The following is a 20,602-nucleotide window of genomic DNA, read 5'->3' as shown; positions in this document are numbered from 1 at the left end:
AACCACAGTTCCAGCACTCAGTGCCCACAGCCACCCTGGGCAGGATCACACCAGGGGAATTCAGCAGGGATTGAGAACCTCAAATTCCCGAACTTTACAAAACATCTTCATCCTGTCAGCCTCAGGAATTGTGATAGGGGCAGAGAAGTTCCTATTAAAGCAGCACTGAATGCTGGAACTGTTGTTTCACCTCTCCCTGCTCCAGAGGCTCTGCAGGAGCCTGGCTGTGCAAAGGATGCTCTCTGCTGCCTTTTAGCTCCTGCTTTGCTGTGCCAGAGTGTGGGCATCCCCTGGGAGGGCTGGTGGCTGTGGCAGCTCCTGCAGCACATCCCTGCACAGCGACAGAGCTGTGCTGTAAATCCTCCCCTTGAAATTTCCTGCTTGGGAACTTCCCTGCGAGCCATTTGCTCCCTGCATGGTGAAGAAATATCAATTCATCATTCCCTGCCCAGCTCCTCAGCACCGTGCAGTATTTTAATGACCTGTGTCCTGTCCCTCTTTCCAAGACAGAGCATCCAGATCTTCCAACTGTGACAATTCCAGGATGCTGCAGATGCTTCCAGATTCCTACAGGTATTTCCCTGCTCCTCAAACCACTCCTTGATAAGCAACCCTTGTCTGGGATACTTCACTTTCCACCTTTTGAGTGGATAATGGTATCCAAGGATCTTCCTTTGTGCTCCAACAAGTCTTGGCATCCTTCTACAATGGGTGTTTGTCCATCCCTCTGCTCTCATTTTTATCCATGGGAATGTTAAGGTTATAATTTCCCCTATAGAATTCTCCTTCCATCTTTTACTTCCATATATAATTTCCCCTTATGGAATTCTCCTTCCATATTTCACTTTCCTCCTTTTGAGTGGACAGTGGTATCCAAAGGATCTTTGTGTTCCAACCAGGCCTGGCATCCTTCTACAATGGGTGTTTGTCCATCCCTCTGCTCTCATTTTTATCCATGGGAATGCTGAAGTTATAGTTTCGCCTATGGAATTCTCCTTCCATATTTCACTTCCCACCTTTTGAGTGGATAGTGGTATCCAAGGATCTTCCTTTGTGTTCCAACCATTCCATTCTACACCCATTCCATTCTACAATGGGTGTTTGTCCATCCCTCTGCTCTCATTTGTATCCATGGGAATGCTAAGGTTATAATTCACCTTATGGAATTCACCTTTACTTAACAGCACCTTGTCCAGGCCATTTGTTATTATTTAATTTATGGATAGATTCTTGATTTTTGTCCTCCCAGTGCTGCATTTCCAGCCCCTCACTTCACCATGCTGGTCCAATCCTGAGAATCCTTCACAATCAGCCCCAATCCTGAGGATCTGGGTGTTGTTTCTGCCCTGTTGATATTTGGGAAGGGTGGAAGAGAATTTATTTCCTGCTCTGTCAGGTGCCTCTTGATTTATCCTGGTGTCAGGGAATGAAATATTCCTCTGGCTTCCCAGGGCTGTGGAATCACAGGGGATGCTGCAGGGTGAAGGGACTTTGGATGCTCCCAGGACCTTCCCTCAAACACCAGCACTTTATTAAATGCCAATATTAAATTCCACAGCCCCAGAGGGTTTGAGCACAAATCAAGGGAACCCTCAGGATGTGGGCTGTAGATCTGAGCTGCTCCTGCCCCAGCCAAGTCACCAGAACTGGGGGTGATTCCACAGCTCCTGGTGGCTGCTGCTTGTCTGGGAAAACGTGAGCTGGAAGCAGAGTGTGGGGAGGGGGAGAAGGGGAAGCCGTGGCTTAAAATAGCTCTTTTTGAAAGAAAGGGATGAAAACCTCTTTGAAGAAATGAGGGGAGAGGGGGAGTGTTGCCATGGAAACGGGGAAGTCTGTCTCTTCCCAAAAGAGGGGGTGGGAGATGGAGAAATAGTAAATACAGCGGAGGAATGACAGGGAAGAGGATCCTGCCTGTCAGGGGCATTCCCAAAGGGCATTCCCCATGGATCCCAGAGGATCCCAGTGCCATTCCTCATGGATCCCCATGGATCCCAAAGGACATTCCCCATGGATCCCCATGGATCCCAGGGCATTCCCAATGGATCCCAGTGGCATTCCCCATGGATCCCCGAGGATCCCAAAGGGCATTCCCAGTGGCATTCCCCATGGATCCCAGGGCATTCCCCATGGATCCCAAAGGGCGTTCCCCATGGATCCCAGTGGTATTCCCCATGGATCCCCATGGATCCCAGTGGCATTCCCCATGGAATCCCACAGCCATTCCCCATGGAATCCCACAGCCATTCCCCATGGATCCCAAAGGGCATTCCCAGTGGCATTCCCCATGGATCCCAGGGCATTCCCCATGGATCCCATGGATCCCAAAGGGCATTCCCCATGGATCCCAGGGCATTCCCCATGGATCCCCATGGATCCCAGGGCATTCCCCATGGATCCCAGAGCATTCCCCATGGATCCCCATGGATCCCAGGGCATTCCCCATGGATCCCAGGGCATTCCCCATAGATCCCAAAGGGCATTCCCCATGGATCCCAGAGGCATTCCCAGTGGCATTCCCCCATGGATCCCCATGGATCCCAGAGGGCATTCCCCATGGATGCCAAATGGCATTCCCCATGGATCCCAGAGCATTCCCCATGGATCCCCATGGATCCCAAAGGGCATTCCCCATGGATCCCATGGATCCCAAAGCCATTCCCCATGGATCCCAGAGGCATTCCCCATGGATCCCCATGGATCCCAGGGCATTCCCCATGGATCCCAAAGGGCATTCCCCATGGATCCCAGAGCATTCCCCATGGATCCCCATGGATCCCAGGGCATTCCCCATGGATCCCAAAGGGCATTCCCCATGGATCCCATGGATCCCAAAGCCATTCCCCATGGATCCCAGAGCATTCCCCATAGATCCCATGGATCCCAGGGAATTCCCCATGGATCCCAAAGGGCATTCCCCCATGAATCCCAGAGGCATTCCCCATGGATCCCAGAGGCATTCCCAGTGGCATTCCCCCATGGATCCCAAAGGCATTCCCCATGGATCCCAGTGGCATTCCCCATGGATCCCATGGATCCCAGGGCATTCTCCATGGATCCCAAAGGAATTCCCCAATGGATCCCCGTGGCATTCCCAATGGATCCCAGGGCATTCCCCATGGATCCCAAAGGCATTCCCCCATGGATCCCTGTGGTATTCCCAATGGATCCCAATGGCATTCCCCATGGGTTCTGGGCAGGGGGCTCTGGTCCTGCTGGGAGCAGATGGGGCTCTGTCACCTGCCCACACAGCCTTGGAATTGTCACTTTGCACCCTCCCTGTGCCAGCTGCACCCTGGATCTGTCACCTGCCCAGGTCAGCAGAGAGAGCTGGGGACACCTTCCCAGGGCCAGGTCAGTGCCACCACTATGGGGCATCTCCAGCTGCTCCTGGCAGCTGGGCAGGGACAATTAATTATGAGTGTCCTTCAAATGCTTTGGAAATGTGCATCAAATCTTGGCTCTTTTCTTCCAGGAATTTCCCACCAAGGCACAGCCACTTCCAGGGGAGAACTGTGCTGGGCAGCAGAGATATGGGAGGGCTTCACAGGGTGAGGGCAGCTGGGGGCTTCTGGAAAGGTTGAGGACAGGCAGAGTGGGCTGGCCTGGCCTGGAATCTGGCACAGCTCCCAAACTGGCACCATGCACAATTTGGCTGGGCGTGGCTCACAGCTTGGCACAGCTCATGGTTGGGCACAGCTCAGAACCTGGCACGGGCCAGGCTGGGCATAACCCAGGATTTTAACTAAAAGGGTTCAATTTAGATTTGATACAAGGAAGGAATTCCTCCCTGAGAAGGGTGGCAAGGCCCTGGCACAGGTGCCCAGATCAGCTGGGGCTGCCCCTGGATCCCTGGCAGTGCCCAAGGCCAGGCTGGATGGGGCTTGGAGCAGCCTGGGACAGTGGAAGGTGTCCCTGCCATGGCAGGGGGTGGAATGAGATGAGTTTTAAGGTTCCTTCCAACCCAAACCTTTCTGGGATTCCATGATTTGGCACAGCTCCTCATCTGGCATGGCCACGGGGCTGGCATGTCCTATAAGAGCCCAGGACTTTGGCCAGCTCTGTGACCATCCCACTCAGGGCCATCTCATGTCTGACACCCTGCCCACAGTGCCCACAGTGCCACCATGCCCACAATGCCACCCTGCCCACATTACCATCATGCCCAAGCCCTGGGGAAGGCACTCCCAGCCTCAGCCCCTGGCTTCTCCTCCCTGCAGCAGCTCTGTGTGGGAGGAGGAGAAGAGGGAAATCGTCCTCTCCAAGCACTTTCCCTCCCAGCTTGTTTGCAGTCCTGCAGCTCCCGGGGGAGGGATGGATGTCTGGGGTGATGGGAACATCTCATCCCGCCCCGTGGCTCAGATCTGACTGTCAGCAGCTCCTGGCCCCCTCCCAGCACCAGCAGACACTCGGGCTGAACCCACAGGCTCTAAAAACAGCGTCTGCAGGGCTGCTCATCCCATCTGGGCTGTCAGGGAGGTGTTTCCACCCCGGCCATCACCTGCATGGGGAGCCAGCCCCAGGGCTGAGGCTGGAGGGAGCTGTGTCCACCAAGGCAGTGCAGAAAGGACCCTGAGGTCACCCACAGCTCCCCCCAGGCAAAGGACATCTGTCTGCAGACACTGCTCATCTCCAGCTGAGGTTTTGGCCATTTCCTGCAGGTTTCTTCCATTTCCCCTCAGTCTTCTCTAATCTCAACAACCAGAAGGTTTCAGCTTTTGGCCCTATTTCCCCGTTCCTCAGTGAGCACCAACCTCTGGAGTGAGAGAACAGCCCCCCACAGCTGGAGGAAGGGGGATGCTCCACCAGGAGATGGGCATGGGCTGGTCCGGACCTGAGGGAGAGGAAATCCAGGTGTTCATCACCTCCTCCTCACCTTGGGGTGCCACAGCCCAAGATGAGGGGTGTGTTTAATGTCACGTTTGCAGAGAGGTGATTTTTGCTGTTTTCCCTTCAGCAGTTGTGCCTTTCCAGGGACCAGGAGAAGCCCAGAGGACCCAGGAGGATCTCCCAAGGATTTCTTCAGAAACCAGGAGATGCTCCCAGGATCCAGGGGATCCTTCCAGGAGATTCTCCTGGGGTCCAGAATGTTCTCCCAGGGACAAGCAGCCCTGCCCATTATCTCTTTTTGCTCTGCTCCTCCTTCCCCACATCACTCCAGACAAATCCCAACCCTTTCCCCATCTCCCAGGACGGGGGAAGCCTCTGTGCCCCATCCCACCAGGGAAATTTGGGATTCTCCAGCAGCACCTGCCCTGGCAGAGCAGAGCTGGCTCTGTGGCTCCGTGTCACCGCGTTCCTGTGACATTTTTAGATGTCTCCTGGGGGGTGAGGGGGTGCTGGGGGTCCAGGAGCTCCATGCCCTGACGTCAGCAGCGGGTGGGAGCTCGGATGCTTTCCCTGCAGGGTGAATCACAGCCCTGGGAGCTCACTCACAGCTCTCACAGCTCCTGAGATGACACAAGGCCCAGTTATGTCAACACCTTCAGCTGGAGAACCGTGGCTCACACGGAGATGGGGCTCACATGGAGATGGGGCTCACACGGAGATGGGGCTCACACGGAGATGGGGCTCACATGGAGATGGGGCTCACACGGAGATGGGGCTCAGTGCTCTGCCCTGCTCGACCCTCAGCTGGGCAGTGCTTGGATCCCCATTCCAGAATAGCTGTGGGCATTTGCTCCAGCCCTCAAAGGCCCTCTGGCTTTGCAGGAGGCGGGATGGGGTCCCCAGGAGGGACATCAGAGAGCTGCCATGGTCTGAGGCTGTGCAGGAGGTGTGAAGGTGCTGGCACAGCCTCTGTTCTCTTTGGAGAGCTTGTCCCACCCTGGGTGCCCTGAGCAGTGGGGCTGGCTGTGGGTTGGGCTTTCCAATGATCCTGGGACATGAATTCAGCTGTTCTGGATGAGGCCAGGCCTGGGGACAACCCTGCCCTGTGGCTTTTATCCCTTCCCCACAGCACCACTTCCAGGAACATCTCCCAGCCCCACTGCCAGCAGGATACAGGTGAAAAAGGGGTGTAAACCACATTTTTTGCTATTTATGTTTTATTATTTTTTACTATTTGTGTGTCAAACCCACAGAGGGTCGGAACAGCCCTGGGGGCATTCCTGGGAGTAAAGGAAAGAAGGAGAGATCCCCTGGCCACAGGATCTCCTGGTTCCTGGAACATCCTCCCACCGAGCGCTTTTCCCAGCACCACACACGCAGGCAGGGTACAAATTCCAGTTTGGGTGTCTATAAAACCCATTGAGATGAGAGAAATAATTCAGGAGGGAATTATTATTTCATAATAACACCGAGCAAAGGCGTCATCTTGTTAAATCCTTGTGAAAGAGCCAAGTGGGTGCAGAGCTCATCTCTCCTGGTGCTCCGAGAGGCTGGGATCCGTCTGGAGCTGTCAGCACGGCTGGGGGAGGAGGGTGCAGACACAGGCATGATAATAATAGCTCACAATTAGGGTAGTAAATCAGGAGAGAGCGTCACTCAATTCAGAGAAATTCCCCTGATTTGCTGGAGACGGGAGTTTGGCTCTTTGCACGGAGCTGGTGCTGTTTGGGTGACGAATCCCCCTGGTTCTGCAGAGCCTTCACAAGGAGGAGCACGCTGGAAATTCAGCTCCACTTGAATTGTTCCATGCCCAGCCTCAGTTTCTACATATTGCATAAGGAGCAGCCTTGGGCACGTCATTTTCTGCACTCAGCCCACCCTGGCGTGGAAGATCTGCCTCCAGAAGAGGCTAAAATGGTGCAGCTGACATTAAAAACCCAGGATGTCCTCCTCCCCAAGGAAACCCACAGTGCCAGGCCTGGTTGTGAAGGATTCCTAGTTTTCCTGTAGGCTTAGACAATAATTTTCAATATCAATTATCTGGCTGGGGCTTGGGAAAATGCAATTTTGTTCCGAGGTGAAGAGGGATGTCAGGAGCTAAAACACTGGGATTTATCCCTACCAAGTTCCCACATTCCACCGGATGACTGGGCACCACATTGATTTTCTCACGTGTTCAGGGTGTTCCAGGCCCTCCATCCCACCTCAGGATGTCCCTGGAGAGATCAATGCTGGCTCTGGTAACTCCATGCAAATCTGACTGCTCTATATGGTAACAGAAATATTTCCCATTGCCCCCTCCAGCACTCGTGCCTTGGGTGCCAGGAGCCTTGTGGCACTTGGTCCTTCCTTGGTGCTCCTTGTGGGGCTACGAGGGGATGGCAGGGTGGTCCAAACCTCATTCCTGAAGGCAGGGGTTGACCCATAGGTCCTTTATGTTGGTATGAGCTTGGCCATCTCCTTCCTTTGGGATGGGAGATGTCTCCTCATCAAGAGACCTCAGTAAATGCAAAGCGATATAAAATTATTGGTTTTCGCTTCCTCACCCCAGCTCCTGCAAGTCCAATTCTTCCCCAGAGCTGCAGGGGTGTTTCTGCAGCCCCCAGATGTCCCCTGAGCGGATCCAGGCTGTCACCAAGAGCACGGCATGGGTTGGAGGCGCATGGCAAAGCAGCCCCGTGTATCCAGGGATATCCAGGGATATGATTATTTCCCAGTGGTTGAAATCTAGGTCTCCTGCTTGGCAGGAGGGCTGCGGGGGGAGGTGGAGGGGAGGGAGGGGGGGGAAGACGCTCATATTAATCTCATGAATATTCATGGAGAAGCCGAGCTGCCTTCAGAGGTTGACTCCGGGGTAGGAGTTTGGGGGGCTGTGGGTGAGAGGTGCCGGCAGCGGCGGGAGCAGAGCAGCTGCTTGTGCATTCTCCGCATGCCCGACTGCAGAGCCCAGTGTAAGTTGGTTGAGCCTTTTTCTCTCCCCTCCACCCCATCCCTGCATCCTTCCCCCTTTCCTCTGCTCCAGCACAGCCTGGCAGGAGCGGCGCAAAGCGAGGGAGTCGTGCTTGAGTCGCAAACACGACCCCGAATCCTGCGCCTCCCGCCCGCAGTGCTCAGCGCGGGGCGGAGAACAAACTGAGGGGCTTTGGGCAAACCTTCACCTCCTCCATCCCCCCCCCCCTTCAGCCCCCAAATTTGCATGAATTAACCCCAAAGATGCTTGAGAAGGGGTTGTTTGCCATGGGGAGAAAGTAGGAAAAACTGATGTTGGGATGGGTGATGTCAGCTGAGACGATGCCGAAAAACCGCACCGAGCATCAGCGCTCGGATTCGGAGCCGGAGGAAGAAGCGCAGAGCCCGTGCCAAATAAAAATCAACATGCTAAATAAAAACAAACTAAATTTCTGTGCTGTTAAACCAACCCGGGGTGTTTGGGGAAGGGAGAAAGGGGGAGGAGAGAGTTTATGGGCAGGAGGAAAACGGCGTGTTTATTTAAAAAAAAAAAATAAATAAAACGTCGAAGGTTTTTTGATCTTTGGTGTGATGGAGGTTGGTGGCTGCCAGATCTTTCCTGCAGCAGCGGGAAGATGTTGTTTGTGGTGTTCTGGCGTGATGCTCGGAGGAGCCAGGGAAGGTCAAATCCAGCTGAACTCCTTGGTGAGCCGCCGGGGAGCGAGTGGTGGGGAGGAAATGCAGGAAAAGGATAAAAACTGGGACAAACGCGACCTCCTCTCCTCCGGGCCTGGCAGAAAAGGGTTAAGAGAAGCGGTTGAATGCTGCAAGCCTCGTCAGGGTTGTACTATTTTTTCTAGTGCATAAGGAGAAGGGAGAGGAGGGTTGCACGGAGAAGGGAAATTTCCAAGAAAAGAGGGATCTGCGGCAATATCTGCACCTCGGGGGATGAAGAGAGGAACCCACAGGCGTAAATGGCCTGGAGATGGCTGAAATCTTTGCCGAGGAGATTGGGACCGCGGGGTTATTTTCCACCTGCCTCCCCTGCCCGGTTCTGTAATCCTGGCTCAAAGTAGACAAGTCGAGTTGGAGCTGAAGAAGGGAGGTTAGAGGGGTTTTTATTTCATTTGGGAGGGGGGGGAGAAAAAAAAATTTAAAAAGGCAAAAAAAAAAAAAATGAGCGGCTGGTCGGCCCTCTCCCATGGGCTGAGCATCTCCGCGGTGCGAGGCAATGCAGGATGATCCGGAGCAGGGATGCTGAGGAGCCGGCGCCCACCGGGGGGACATGAGCCTCGACATCCCCAGCAGGAATTTCACCCAGCGGAGCCGAATTCCCACGGGGGTGGGTCGGCCGGGGTTGGGGCTGGCTCTCGGCAGGATGGGGAGGGTGGATGCGGCTCGCGTGGGTCCCGCTGCTCGTGGGTGCTCAGAGCCATCACTGAGGGGCTGCTGGCCTTGCCGGGGGGACAACCGGGCACCGGCGAGGGCTTCGCTCCGGTGGGTGAAACCGGAGCATCCTGAGCCACCGGGGAACGCCACACAGCCACCGTGGGTGCTGTGCCCGGCGGGTGACACCGAGCCCCGGGGACATTGGGTGGCTTTGCAGAGCCCCAAGCCGGGGGGGCTGCGTCGCTCTCTCCCCCCCGCTCTCCGGCTGGCACGGGCTCGGCGGGCAGCCGGCCCCGCTGGGCTGAGCACAGCGCAGGGACACGGGGCTCTGGTTTTTTCCGCCTCGTCTCTCTCTCTCTCTCTCTCTCTCTCTCTCGTGTTGCAGTGCGGGTTGGGCGGGCAGCTCCCGCCCGGCCGGGGGAGAGAGAGCGGGGTGCCCGGAGGAGCCGCGGCTTTGCGGATGCTCCAGGCGGACCCCCGCAGCTTGCTACCTTCTCGGTGTTTTTTCCAGGCGATGCCACACCTCCCGAGGACACTGGGGACATCGGGTTTTGCTGAGCTTAGCAGCTTTTCACCGTCTCACCGAAGGCATCAGACAGACGCTCATCTGCCCTGAAGTGCAGATCTGCAACAGCTCCCGGGAAGACTCTGTCTCTCTGTCTCTCTGTCTCTCTTTCTCTCTCTCTCCAGTCCAAACCATTACAAGACCTGACTTCCACCATCTGGGAATCTAACCCCTCTTATGCCCCTTCTCCTTTTTCTACGATGACTCACCATTATTTTTAACTTTGAAGAGAGAGGAAATTATGGGGATCTTGGAAGCCTCTATTTCTCTCTAGGATTTCCCCAGGGGTCAGATAATCGGTGTTACTAAGAGACACTAAGATTTGGCTTCTCCAGGTAATGTGATTTGTTTTCTGTGTGCCATGGTGGTTTGCAGAGGATGACAGGAGCCGGGACACCAGCGCTCGAGGAGGGGGACTGCGGTGCTCCGCGGGGCAGCTGCGACCGCGGGCTCCACGTTCCGGCAGCCGCAGAGCTCGGCTGCAGGCAGGGAGGGCAGCATGACACCAGGGAAAGAGGATTGGGAAGGTGTTAAAACTTAAAAGCGGAGCTGGAGCTTTCCTGGAGGGTAGATTGCCTGAGATCGCACGGTTAAATGTTAATTAACCCTTAGCTGCATGCCTGGAAATGAGCCGAGCCCGGCACCCCGCGGGGTCCTCTCGCCACGTCAGGGCTGGATGGGGTTATTTTTCTTCCTTCCTTTTTCTTCCCTTCCCCCTCTTTATTTTTTTTAACTGGAATTTTTATTTTTAGCCAAAAAATAAGCCCTGGTTTACCCAGGCCAGTTTTCCCACGCTGGTTTTGAACAGGTGACGGTTCCTCAGGTGTTTTCTCTGTTCCACCTAATGGGTTTAGATGGGAGTTGTTGAACTCTGTCCCAAGGAAGGCAAATTAACCCCTCCAGGAAGGGGATAGACGTGCTAGAGAAGGGATCTGCTCTCCTCCCACCAACTTTATTCCATCTCTCTCTTTCTCAGCAGGGGCGATTTTCTTTCTTCTTCTCCTTCTTCTTTTTTCTTTTTTTTTTTTTTTTTTTTTTTTTTTTTTTGTTGTTTTTTTTCCTCTGTTTTTATCTCATCCCTTCGCCTTTTCATGAGACTCTTCCAAACCTACGTACCTGTCCTTCTGCAGGATAGTAGCCCTGCCCTGAACCCGATCCCACCGCCGGGCGCTGGGAAGAGTTTAGCATAAGGATTTCTTTTAAAGCCCAATAATGACAGTTGCCACTGGAGATCCTGCAGATGAAGCTGCAGCTCTTCCCGGTCACCCGCAGGACACGTACAACCCCGAGACCGACCATGAGTGCTGTGAGAGGGTGGTCATCAACATCTCGGGGCTGCGCTTCGAGACGCAGCTCAAGACACTCGCCCAGTTCCCAGAGACCTTGCTAGGGGATCCCAAAAAGAGGATGAGGTACTTCGACCCTCTCCGGAACGAGTACTTCTTTGACCGGAACAGACCCAGCTTCGATGCCATTTTGTACTATTACCAGTCCGGGGGGAGGTTGCGGCGGCCGGTTAACGTGCCCTTGGACATCTTCTCCGAAGAGATCCGCTTCTACGAGCTGGGGGAAGAGGCCATGGAGATGTTCCGGGAGGATGAAGGCTACATCAAGGAAGAGGAGAGGCCGCTGCCTGAGAACGAGTTTCAGAGACAAGTGTGGCTGCTCTTTGAGTACCCCGAGAGCTCAGGCCCTGCCAGGATTATAGCTATTGTCTCTGTCATGGTGATTTTAATCTCCATCGTCAGCTTTTGCCTGGAAACGTTGCCCATTTTTCGGGATGAGAACGAAGACATGCACGGCAGCGGGCTGAGCCATCCCCCCTACTCCAACAGCAGCATGGGGTACCAGCAGTCCACTTCTTTCACAGACCCCTTCTTCATCGTGGAGACACTTTGCATCATCTGGTTCTCCTTCGAGTTCTTGGTGAGGTTTTTCGCCTGCCCCAGCAAGGCTGGTTTTTTTACCAACATCATGAACATTATAGACATCGTAGCCATCATCCCCTACTTCATCACCTTGGGGACGGAGCTGGCCGAGAAGCCAGAGGATGGCCAGCAGGGCCAGCAAGCCATGTCCTTGGCCATCCTCAGAGTCATCCGCTTGGTGCGGGTCTTCAGGATCTTCAAGCTCTCCCGGCACTCCAAGGGGCTGCAGATCCTGGGCCAGACTCTCAAGGCCAGCATGAGGGAGCTGGGCCTCTTGATATTTTTCCTCTTCATCGGCGTCATCCTCTTCTCCAGCGCCGTCTACTTTGCCGAGGCCGACGAGAGCGAGTCCCAGTTCCCGAGCATCCCCGATGCCTTCTGGTGGGCTGTGGTTTCCATGACGACTGTTGGCTACGGAGACATGGTCCCCACCACCATCGGGGGGAAAATAGTGGGTTCCTTGTGTGCCATCGCTGGCGTATTAACGATTGCCTTACCAGTGCCCGTCATAGTGTCTAACTTCAATTACTTCTACCACCGGGAGACCGAGGGAGAGGAGCAGGCTCAATATTTGCAAGTAACCAGCTGCCCAAAGATCCCCTCTTCCCCTGACCTAAAGAAAAGCAGAAGTGCCTCTACTATTAGTAAGTCTGATTATATGGAGATCCAGGAAGGTGTAAACAATAGCAATGAGGATTTTAGGGAGGAGAACTTGAAGACAGCCAATTGCACCCTAGCTAACACAAACTATGTGAATATCACCAAAATGCTAACCGATGTCTAGTCGCTAAAATCTAGTCCCGTATTTAAAGCTGAAGTGGAACAATTGCAGATATTGAGTGCTGCTCTGCATTGTAGTTAATACAGTATTTTCTACGGTGTATATTTGGTTCTGCATGGGAAGCAATAGCTGTGTAAGTGACTTTTAACCTTTGATTTCTGCACCGAATAAGCGTCCGTGCAAAAAGAAAAAGCCAACAAATCCAAACCATTTCTGTTGCACTTCTCCCATCCCAGGCTCGGGGGTTTCCAAAGACACGGAGGGCACAGGCGCTTCCAGCAGCAGCGGGATGGGGATGGAAGGGGCAGGTCCAGGGCTGAATCCTGGTGCCTGTGCTGGGTGACAGCCAGCTCCCAGGCACGGGGAGCAGCTGGGGAAGGTCAGGCAGGAGCTCCTGGAGGGTGGCTGTGGCTGTGGGGCCGGGCTGCTGGAGGGCTCAGCTCCTGCCCCGGGAGAGCCGAGCGCGAGCGCGGCGCCCGGCTCGTGTTTCATAACTGAAAATGCTGCATGCTGCAATAGTTTCAGCCACTGCAGTGTGCCAGTGTGAGGCCCAGGGGAGGGATAATTAGTGTGACGGCACATTATTTATTAAGTCTTAAATTTTCTATGCGAGGCATCGGGAGGGACGAGTAAATAAATCAAGAGCTTGGAATTTATTTATTTATTTAGATGACACTTCCATCATCAATATTTCCAGGATCACCAAAGACACCTCCACTGACACATTGAAAATGAGTTGGAAAAAGCATCTTTTTTTATATCTATATATAAAACTGGAGCAACTATGCTGTGGCCTATAATATATTTATACTGCAGTGAAATTTAACCAGTAATACAGTACAGCTGCATGGATATTTGTTGCATGAATCTGAATATTTAATACACACACAAATATATATTTTCTTAGTAGACTATACAGTATTCATGTTTATAGTGTTTATAGATTCTCCGATGGCTCGAAGGAGATTCATGGGAATTAAAAAATCTCCATTATAGTTAAAAACCGGATGGGGAAGGCGTGTGCTGACAACAGTTGGATAGATAACAGTGCAAAGCCTGAGAGATAACAAGGCAGAGCCTGAGTGTCCGAGCATCCAGACACAAGAGCTGACAAATGCAAGCCAGGGAAGGTGAGCTGAAAGTTAAACACCTGCGCTCATTATGGGGCGAGTAATTAGTCATTAATCGTGGTGTCAGGAGCAGAAACCACGGTGGATCAGAGAGGGCACGAGGAGCAGGTGGAATAGCAGGTTCCAGCTCTCCTGACTTGTTTGTTCAGCAGTTTTCAGCCGTTCCCGTAGAATTCCTGAGCGTGTGTGTGTGTATAGATATTTAGAGAGCGACTACAGGGCCGAATCCTCAGCAAACAGAGCTCCTGGGGTACCAGGGATGTCCCAGCTCAGGGCTGCTGGATGGTGGGACAGGGTCTGGAGCAGGGTGGCCTGCCCCTGGAGCCCGTGGGGTCACCAGGGCAAGGTGTGTTTTGGGCTTGAAAGGTCCTTTTCAACCCCCTCAGGGCTGGGGTTTATTCCTTTATGATGGAGTGGGCAGGGGCTGAGGTGGCCTGGGTCTGAGCTGGCAACTCTGAGCCTTTGCTTTGCCTTCTTTCAGGGTGTTGAAGAGCAGTGGGTCAGGTACAGAGAGCCTGAGGCTCTCTCTCTTCATCCCTGGTGTTATTTGGGGATGGGTGAGAGCTGTTGGTCCATGGGGTATCTCACCTGCTTTCCCCATCCCTGTGTGGGTTTGCTTGTGCTTTCCCCATTGCTGACAATCCTCAAGGAGAGGTGCCCTGCTCCTCTTCCAGGTCAGGGGAGATGGAGGAAAATCTCTGCCAAGGTCACGGATGAGCAAAGCCTCCCTGGGCTGTGGAACAGGGTTCAGTTGGGGTGAATTTGGGCTGAAATGGGGCGTGATCAGCCCTGAAACATTGCATGAAGGGTGAGCACAAGGAGCCTGGGGAGGGCTCAGCCAGACCCTTCCTTCCTCAGAGAGGAACCCCCTGCTCCTGCCAACAATCCAAACGGTGCTAAAGTATCTACAGCAATGGCTCCAAATGCCACTCCAGAGCAGGATCCATCTTGGGCTGATGGGGCTCCACTTGGCCACGTGGAATCATCACTCCTCAGTTTTGATTGATTGATTGATTGATTGGTTGATTGATTGAGGCCTAGCTATAATTAATTCCAAGTGCCCATGGTTTGTGCATGGCAGTCCCTGCTCCTGTGTGGGGCAGAGGACCAGCAGCGTCCCTGGGATTCAGGGATGCTCAGGTCCCCAGCTTGTTTTTAATTGGATCTTGTTATTTTGGGAGTCCTGCACTCCACTTTTCTGGGAATGGGAGACCCTGAAGCCCCTTCATGCATGCACACAAAAAAGCCAACACAACCAAAAGCAATAAATCCCGAGTTCTGCAGCTCATCCTGTTGGACGGGACAGGGCTGGTGACAGTCACCATTCCCAGGCAGGCTGGCCAAGCTCCATGGATCCAGCTCCTGGTGGCTCTGTGGGGACATGGGCTCGCACAGGGGAGCTGCCTGATGGGCTGGGATCCTCTGGGTGCCCTTGGCACCAGCTGATCCCATTTCTGGTCAGGGCTGAGGTGTTTTGCTGGTGGTTTTGCTGCAGTTCTTTGGAGGATGCTGGTGCTCTGTGGTACTTTGAGAAGTGTCTGGTTGTTGGGCTTGGGGTGGTTTAGAGCAGTGTTGTCCAAAGCTCTGGGTGTGTGTTGTGGTGGTTTGGTGAGGAGGAAGGTGAGGTTCTCCTTTGGGCAGGTGGGGTTTTGGGCATGGTGCTCCTGTGGGCCAGGCAGGAGGGGAGAGTGGATCCATGAGCAGGATCCAAACATCCAAACCCAATCTCCAATCTGGGGAGTCCTGGCTGCCTTGGGAGGCTCCACAGCCACACAGCAGGGGCAAATGGGGATGAAGAGCAAGAGGCCACACTGCTGTTGTCACTGAGGGAGGCGATGACAGTCCCCACGGCAGGGCCAGCACAGCCAGTCCCTCGCTTGGGACAGATCCTGCACCTCCTGCCCTGACCCTGGCAGATGTTCCTGGGGAAAACCACCCTGGTGGGAGAGCTCTGGGCTGCCCTTGTGTGGGGCACAATGGAAATAAATGCCCAGGCTCAGTGCTCAGGGTGGGTGAAGGCCATGGCTGGGAGGGATCCGTGGCTGCACAGAGCAGAGGGGTCCAGACTTCTGCCTCTCACAGAGAAATGGTTCCCCTACAGCTTTTAATGGGATTTGTGCCTGCAGGTCGGAGCTCTAGTGCTATTTCTAGCTTTGCTTCTGACTCACTGATGTGATCTTGAACCAGTTTTTCAGGAGGAGACTGTGATATTTTTTTCTTCGTTTTTAAATTATTTTTTTTTCCTAAGGAATGTGGTTTGAGAGAGTCTGGGCCTGTTTCTGTGGAGATGCTGAGCATCCCCATCTCCTCCTGACTCTGAAAGGTGCAAAAATGAGCTGCAAAGTGGCTCAGACTGAGGATGCTAAATTAGGGATTGGGAAAGGGGATGGTCCCATAGCTGTGTTAGAGTCCATCAGGACCCTAAACAGAGCTAGTCTGGTTCCTCTCCTCCTCCTCCTGAGGAGCCATTTCCCTCTCTCCAGGCCTGGAATGGAAGATTGGAGCTCTCTGGTCTGTGGAGGTGCTCCTGCCTTGGCACCCGGAGGAGGCAGCGCCTCTATTTTAGTTTTAGCCACTGTGCCACGGTTCTGGAGAGATGGAAAGCTGTGATTGCAGAGCTAGCTGTCTCCTAACACCCAACCTCGTGCCCAAGCCTGCAGGCAACCCATCAGCCCTTTCAAATCTTCCAGAATATCTGCTGGGGGCAATGGGGTGAGGCTCATGTGCCAGCTGGATGCTTCCAAGTGATTAGGGAAAAAAATGATCTCTCTGGAGCACGATGTTTTATTGGGAAAATTAATCCCTGCAGTGACTGTGTCAAAGTCCTACAGATCTGAACGCTGAGCTATAAGAAGAAAAGGATCTCTGGATTGGCGTTATGAGAGTGTGGCACGTGGGTGTATAAATATGGGCATATTTGTGCATAAATACACAGAAGGAGAGAAAAAGACAGAGGAGGAGGAGGTATTTCAGGAAGGACCTTGCTTTGTTATTAGACAATTCCTGGGTCAGCCCTTGAAACTGCTGCCAAAGCCTTGTAGCTTTTCCAGAGCTTGCAATATACTCGGGGATGGATCCAAGGGAAGGAGATCTGGATCTTGCCTTGGGAGTGGAGGCATCCTGAGGGTCTGGTGGCATTCAGCTCCTCACACCCCTCTGCAAACAGCAGATTTGCAGGGGCTCTGTTCCCAGCCCCAAGTCCTGGCTTGTGCCAGTCACAGTTTCTGTGACTGTGCTGGGAAAGCCAAGCAGGGTTGAAAGGATTTGGGTGCTGCGCTGCACTGAGTGGCCTTTGGGGTTATTGTTTGTAATGGTTGGGTTTTAAATCTCTTAAGCTATGGTGACTTTTGGTACCAGTGTGGTGGCTCCTTTCTGGAGCCAGGGTGGTGCTATCACAGAATCCTGGAATGGTTTGGGTTGGAGGGATCTCAAAGCTCACCTTGTTCAACACCCTGCCATGGACAGGGACACTTTCCACTAGCCCAGGCTGCTCCAAGCTCTGTCCAGCCTGGCCTTGAAACCTTTTTTCCAGATCTTTCCCATGAGACCTTACTCCAGGTCCACATCCTTGGGGGTGGTTATCCATGGGAGTTATCCATGGTAGTCACTCATGGGAGCTGGTCAGGCTGCTGCAGGGGTGAAGCAGGCTGAGGAAAGGAGTCAGCCCCAAAAAACGTTCTGTTTTACACCCAAATGAAGGCTGTGGCTCTTTCCTCAGCCCCCTGGCAGTGTTTGACCTTCTCCACATGACATCCCCTCCTGTTGGGGACCAGCTACTGTCCCTGCCAGGACCCCCAAGGGGGGACAAGGGTTAACCCAAGCCACTGCTCTGCCCTTCCCCAGCCCTGTCAGCAGCCCTGGTGTCTCTGGGATGTTTCTGCTGCCCCAAATTCACCCCCCTGCTCAGAAATGGGTGCTCCATCCTGCTCCCATCAGGGGGAGAGGACCCAGCCCAGGGGTGAAGCAGCCCTGGGAGCACAGCACTGATTTACACCCGGGGACAAGATCCCCCAGCCCAGTTATGCATGATGAGAGATAAATAAATCCCTAATTCATGTTTTTCCTCCCGAGAGGGGGTGGTTTGGCTTGTAGGAGCTGCTGGACATTGTGTAACCACGCCAGGTTCACACATGGACACACCACGTCCTCTCCCCAGCCCTGCCTGGCTGTCCTGAGCTTGGGGTTGGTATTCTGGGGTTTGGTTTTTTGATTATTATTATTTTTAAATTTTTTTCTGCTGCCTATAAATGTAATTATCCATTTGCACTTGCTCCCTCACTGTTTGAGACTGTGCTCTTGTCCTCCAATGTCATCCCCGAAGCGCAAGGGGAAAAAATGGGTATTGGATCAACCCTGCATGTGGTGCCTAATTTGAGCAAATCAATAGGAAGAGGAAATCCAAGAAGGACTCATCCTAAGGATGCTGGAGCTGAACCTTTTGTTTCCATGGTTACGGGAGAAATGGGACCAGGAATGGAGAGAGGCCTATAAACTGTTAAAGGAGGACTCGTGGGAATTTCAAGTCATTTAACCATGCATTTGCTAGACACAACTTTAGACACCAGCTGGATCTGAATTGCACAGTGTTTATAGAAATTCCTGCTTTATTGACAGCTGGGGGGGGCGTGGGAAGGGGCTGGGGGCCCCCGAGTCAATAAGGCTGCCTGTTGTATATAGGTATACAGAGCTGTGTACATACATATCCAAATGAGCATTTGCTGTCTGGTTTATCATCAGTGTATATAATTTATTCTTCACAGAGTATCACAATTTTTGTAAATATCGGCACTAATTAAGAGAAAATAAATATGTATATTATTGAGGAGTTATTTTGATATCGGTTCTGTGGAGGGCGGGAGAGGAAAAGGACAAGTAATTATGTTTTTGATATGTTTTTCTCTACAACTAAACCCTCTGTGAGAAGAGAAAGAAACAGCCTGTACCAGGGGAAATCAGTTTGTGCTCCACCATCAGCCAGGCTGCAGGAGCAGAGTCCCAAAACCCCTGGGAGGAGCAGCTGATGGGCCTTGCTGATGTGCACAGCATTCCTATGGGATTTGCTCCAAAAAAGTTCCAGCAGCGACTCCAGCAGAGGGGAAGGGGCTGGAACCTGGTCAAGGTCACGTTCCCCATGGCTCCCCACTCCTGCAGCTTGGATATCAGCCACATCCATGCAGGTAACAGGGGTTGGGTGGTGTATGGGGCTCAGCCTGCTCTTGGAGAACTTGTGGGCACCCAGTGGATGGTTTGGAAAGCAAATGATCCCGCTTGGAAGAGGGAGAAGCAAACAGACAGGGATGGTGCTGGTAGCACATCATCTGTAGGGTGTTATCCATGGAGATGTGTCCTGGCATGATCCCTGAGAGGAAATGGGGATGGGATCCCTGAGAAGAAATGGGGATGGGATCCCCTGAGAGGAAATGGGGATGGGATCCCTGAGATGAAATGGGGATGGGATCCCTGAGAGGAAATGGGGATGGGATCCCTGGGAGGAAATGGGGATGGGATCCCTGGGAGGAAATGGGGATGGGATCCCTGAGAGGAAATGGGGATGGGATCCTTGAGAGGAAATGGGGATGGGATCCCTGAGATGAAATGGGGATGGGATCCCTGGGAGGAAATGGGGATGGGATCCCTGAGAGGAAATGGGGATGGAATCTCTGAGAGGAAATTGGGATGGGATCCCTGAGAGGAAATGGGGATGGGATCCCTGGGAGAAAATGGGGATGGGATCCCTGAGAGGAAATGGGGATGGGATCCCTGAGAGGAAATGGGGATGGGATCCCTGGGAGGAAATGGGGATGGGATCCCTGGGAGGAAATGGGGATGGGATCCCTGGGATGGCTTCAGCTGTCCTTGCAGAGGAGTGGTTGGTTCATCCATCCTCAGGGAACAACGGCAACAATTTTTTCTCTTGCTCTTTCAAGCACCTTGGGGCAGTAAAGGGCAGGGTGCTTGGGGTACTTGGTTCTTGTGGTTTGGGGTTTTGTTGGTGGCTTTCACAGGCAACGTGGCTGCTCTGGGCTTCCCCTCTCATGGGCAGAACCCACTCTGTGGGCAGAGGATGGAGGTGAAACACAAGGAGAACAAAGGGATTCTCCTTCTGCCATGATGGGGAGGCCCTGCTCAGCTCTGGGATGTGGCACCACCTGGTAACTCAAGAGTTAGTGCCAAACCTCCTCCTCAACCACCCCCTAATGCTCATAGAGGAGTCCCTGGTGTGGCTCAGAGTCAGGCCCTGGGTTCAAGTGTCACTGTGCCACCACGGGGATGTCATGTCCCACTCCGTGCCTCAGTTTCCCCATCTGTAACACGGTTTGCTAGGCTGGACACAGCAAACTGAAAATATTAATTCAATATTAGGGCAGTGAAATGCAGAAATGGGTGGCTGAACCCATGGACAGCTCTTGTTGGGGGCAGAAGAGGCGTTCAGGAGCAGCCAATGATGAGCATTTGAGTGTGGAAAACCATTGGAGTGCACGAAAAGTAACAGAAGTGCTTATGAGCAATGCACCCTGAGGGAAGTGCCACACCATTTGCTGCAGAGCTGAGTGGAAGCAATCCCCAAACTGGGCCACTCTGTGCTCCTCAGCCCCCTCTCCAAGGCCCGGAGAGGCTCCAGCTGGCTCTGGCAGATGCCAAACCCTTCCCTTCCCCGTGTCCTCCTGGCTTGTGGGCTCATAAATATCTGAGCACAAAGTGGTACCAGGAGTTTGCAGCAGAGGCTGCTCTGCACGGCTCTCACGGCGATGGCAGCAGAGGCTGCGAGGCAGACGCGGTAATTATTTTAAATTGCCGGGCTGTCAGCGTGCGGCCCCGGCCCCGCCGCGCTCCGAGCGGGCAGGAGATGCCATCAGGGTGTGCATCCTCCTCCAGCCGGGCTGCTTGGGGTTTTACACCGTTCAGAGAGGCCAGGAGGGGCTGGGAGAATCACCCAGCCAAGGTGGAGACCTCCCCTCTCCCAGCTGCTCTTTGTCCCCCAGTCTGGCGCCTCCCCGCCTGTTGGGGAAGATGAAACAGGAAAGTCTTATAA

At 53.5% G+C, this 20,602-nt stretch overlaps 1 protein-coding gene across 7 annotated transcripts; it reads left to right on the top strand.

The window, feature by feature from the left end:
* Positions 1-7,720: 7,720 nt before the first annotated feature.
* KCNA2 (potassium voltage-gated channel subfamily A member 2) lies at positions 7,721-18,394 on the top strand. Of its 7 annotated transcripts, none has more exons than XM_058039650.1 (3): positions 8,553-8,881; positions 9,677-10,065; positions 10,861-18,394. In XM_058039650.1, exon 3 carries the CDS (start codon positions 10,943-10,945, stop codon positions 12,440-12,442), a length of 1,500 nt encoding a protein of 499 aa, XP_057895633.1. In that variant the 5' UTR covers positions 8,553-8,881; positions 9,677-10,065; positions 10,861-10,942; the 3' UTR covers positions 12,443-18,394. The 7 variants fall into 7 exon arrangements, with proteins under 7 accessions (XP_057895632.1, XP_057895630.1, XP_057895633.1 ...); XM_058039648.1 differs by having other exon boundaries at positions 10,710-18,394; XM_058039644.1 differs by having other exon boundaries at positions 10,707-18,394.
* The last annotated feature ends 2,208 nt before the right edge of the window (positions 18,395-20,602 follow it).

Source organism: Melospiza georgiana, chromosome 23, assembly GCF_028018845.1.
Source record: "Melospiza georgiana isolate bMelGeo1 chromosome 23, bMelGeo1.pri, whole genome shotgun sequence".
NCBI classification, from domain to species: Eukaryota; Metazoa; Chordata; class Aves; order Passeriformes; family Passerellidae; genus Melospiza; species Melospiza georgiana.
Note: the sequence above shows the minus strand (reverse complement) of the source record. Positions and strands in the feature narration are given on the sequence as shown.

Bases quoted from the DNA above. Each gene is read 5' to 3' on its own strand.
- KCNA2 (XM_058039649.1), top strand. From the start codon at position 10,943: ATGACAGTTGCCACTGGAGATCCTGCAGATGAAGCTGCAGCTCTTCCC.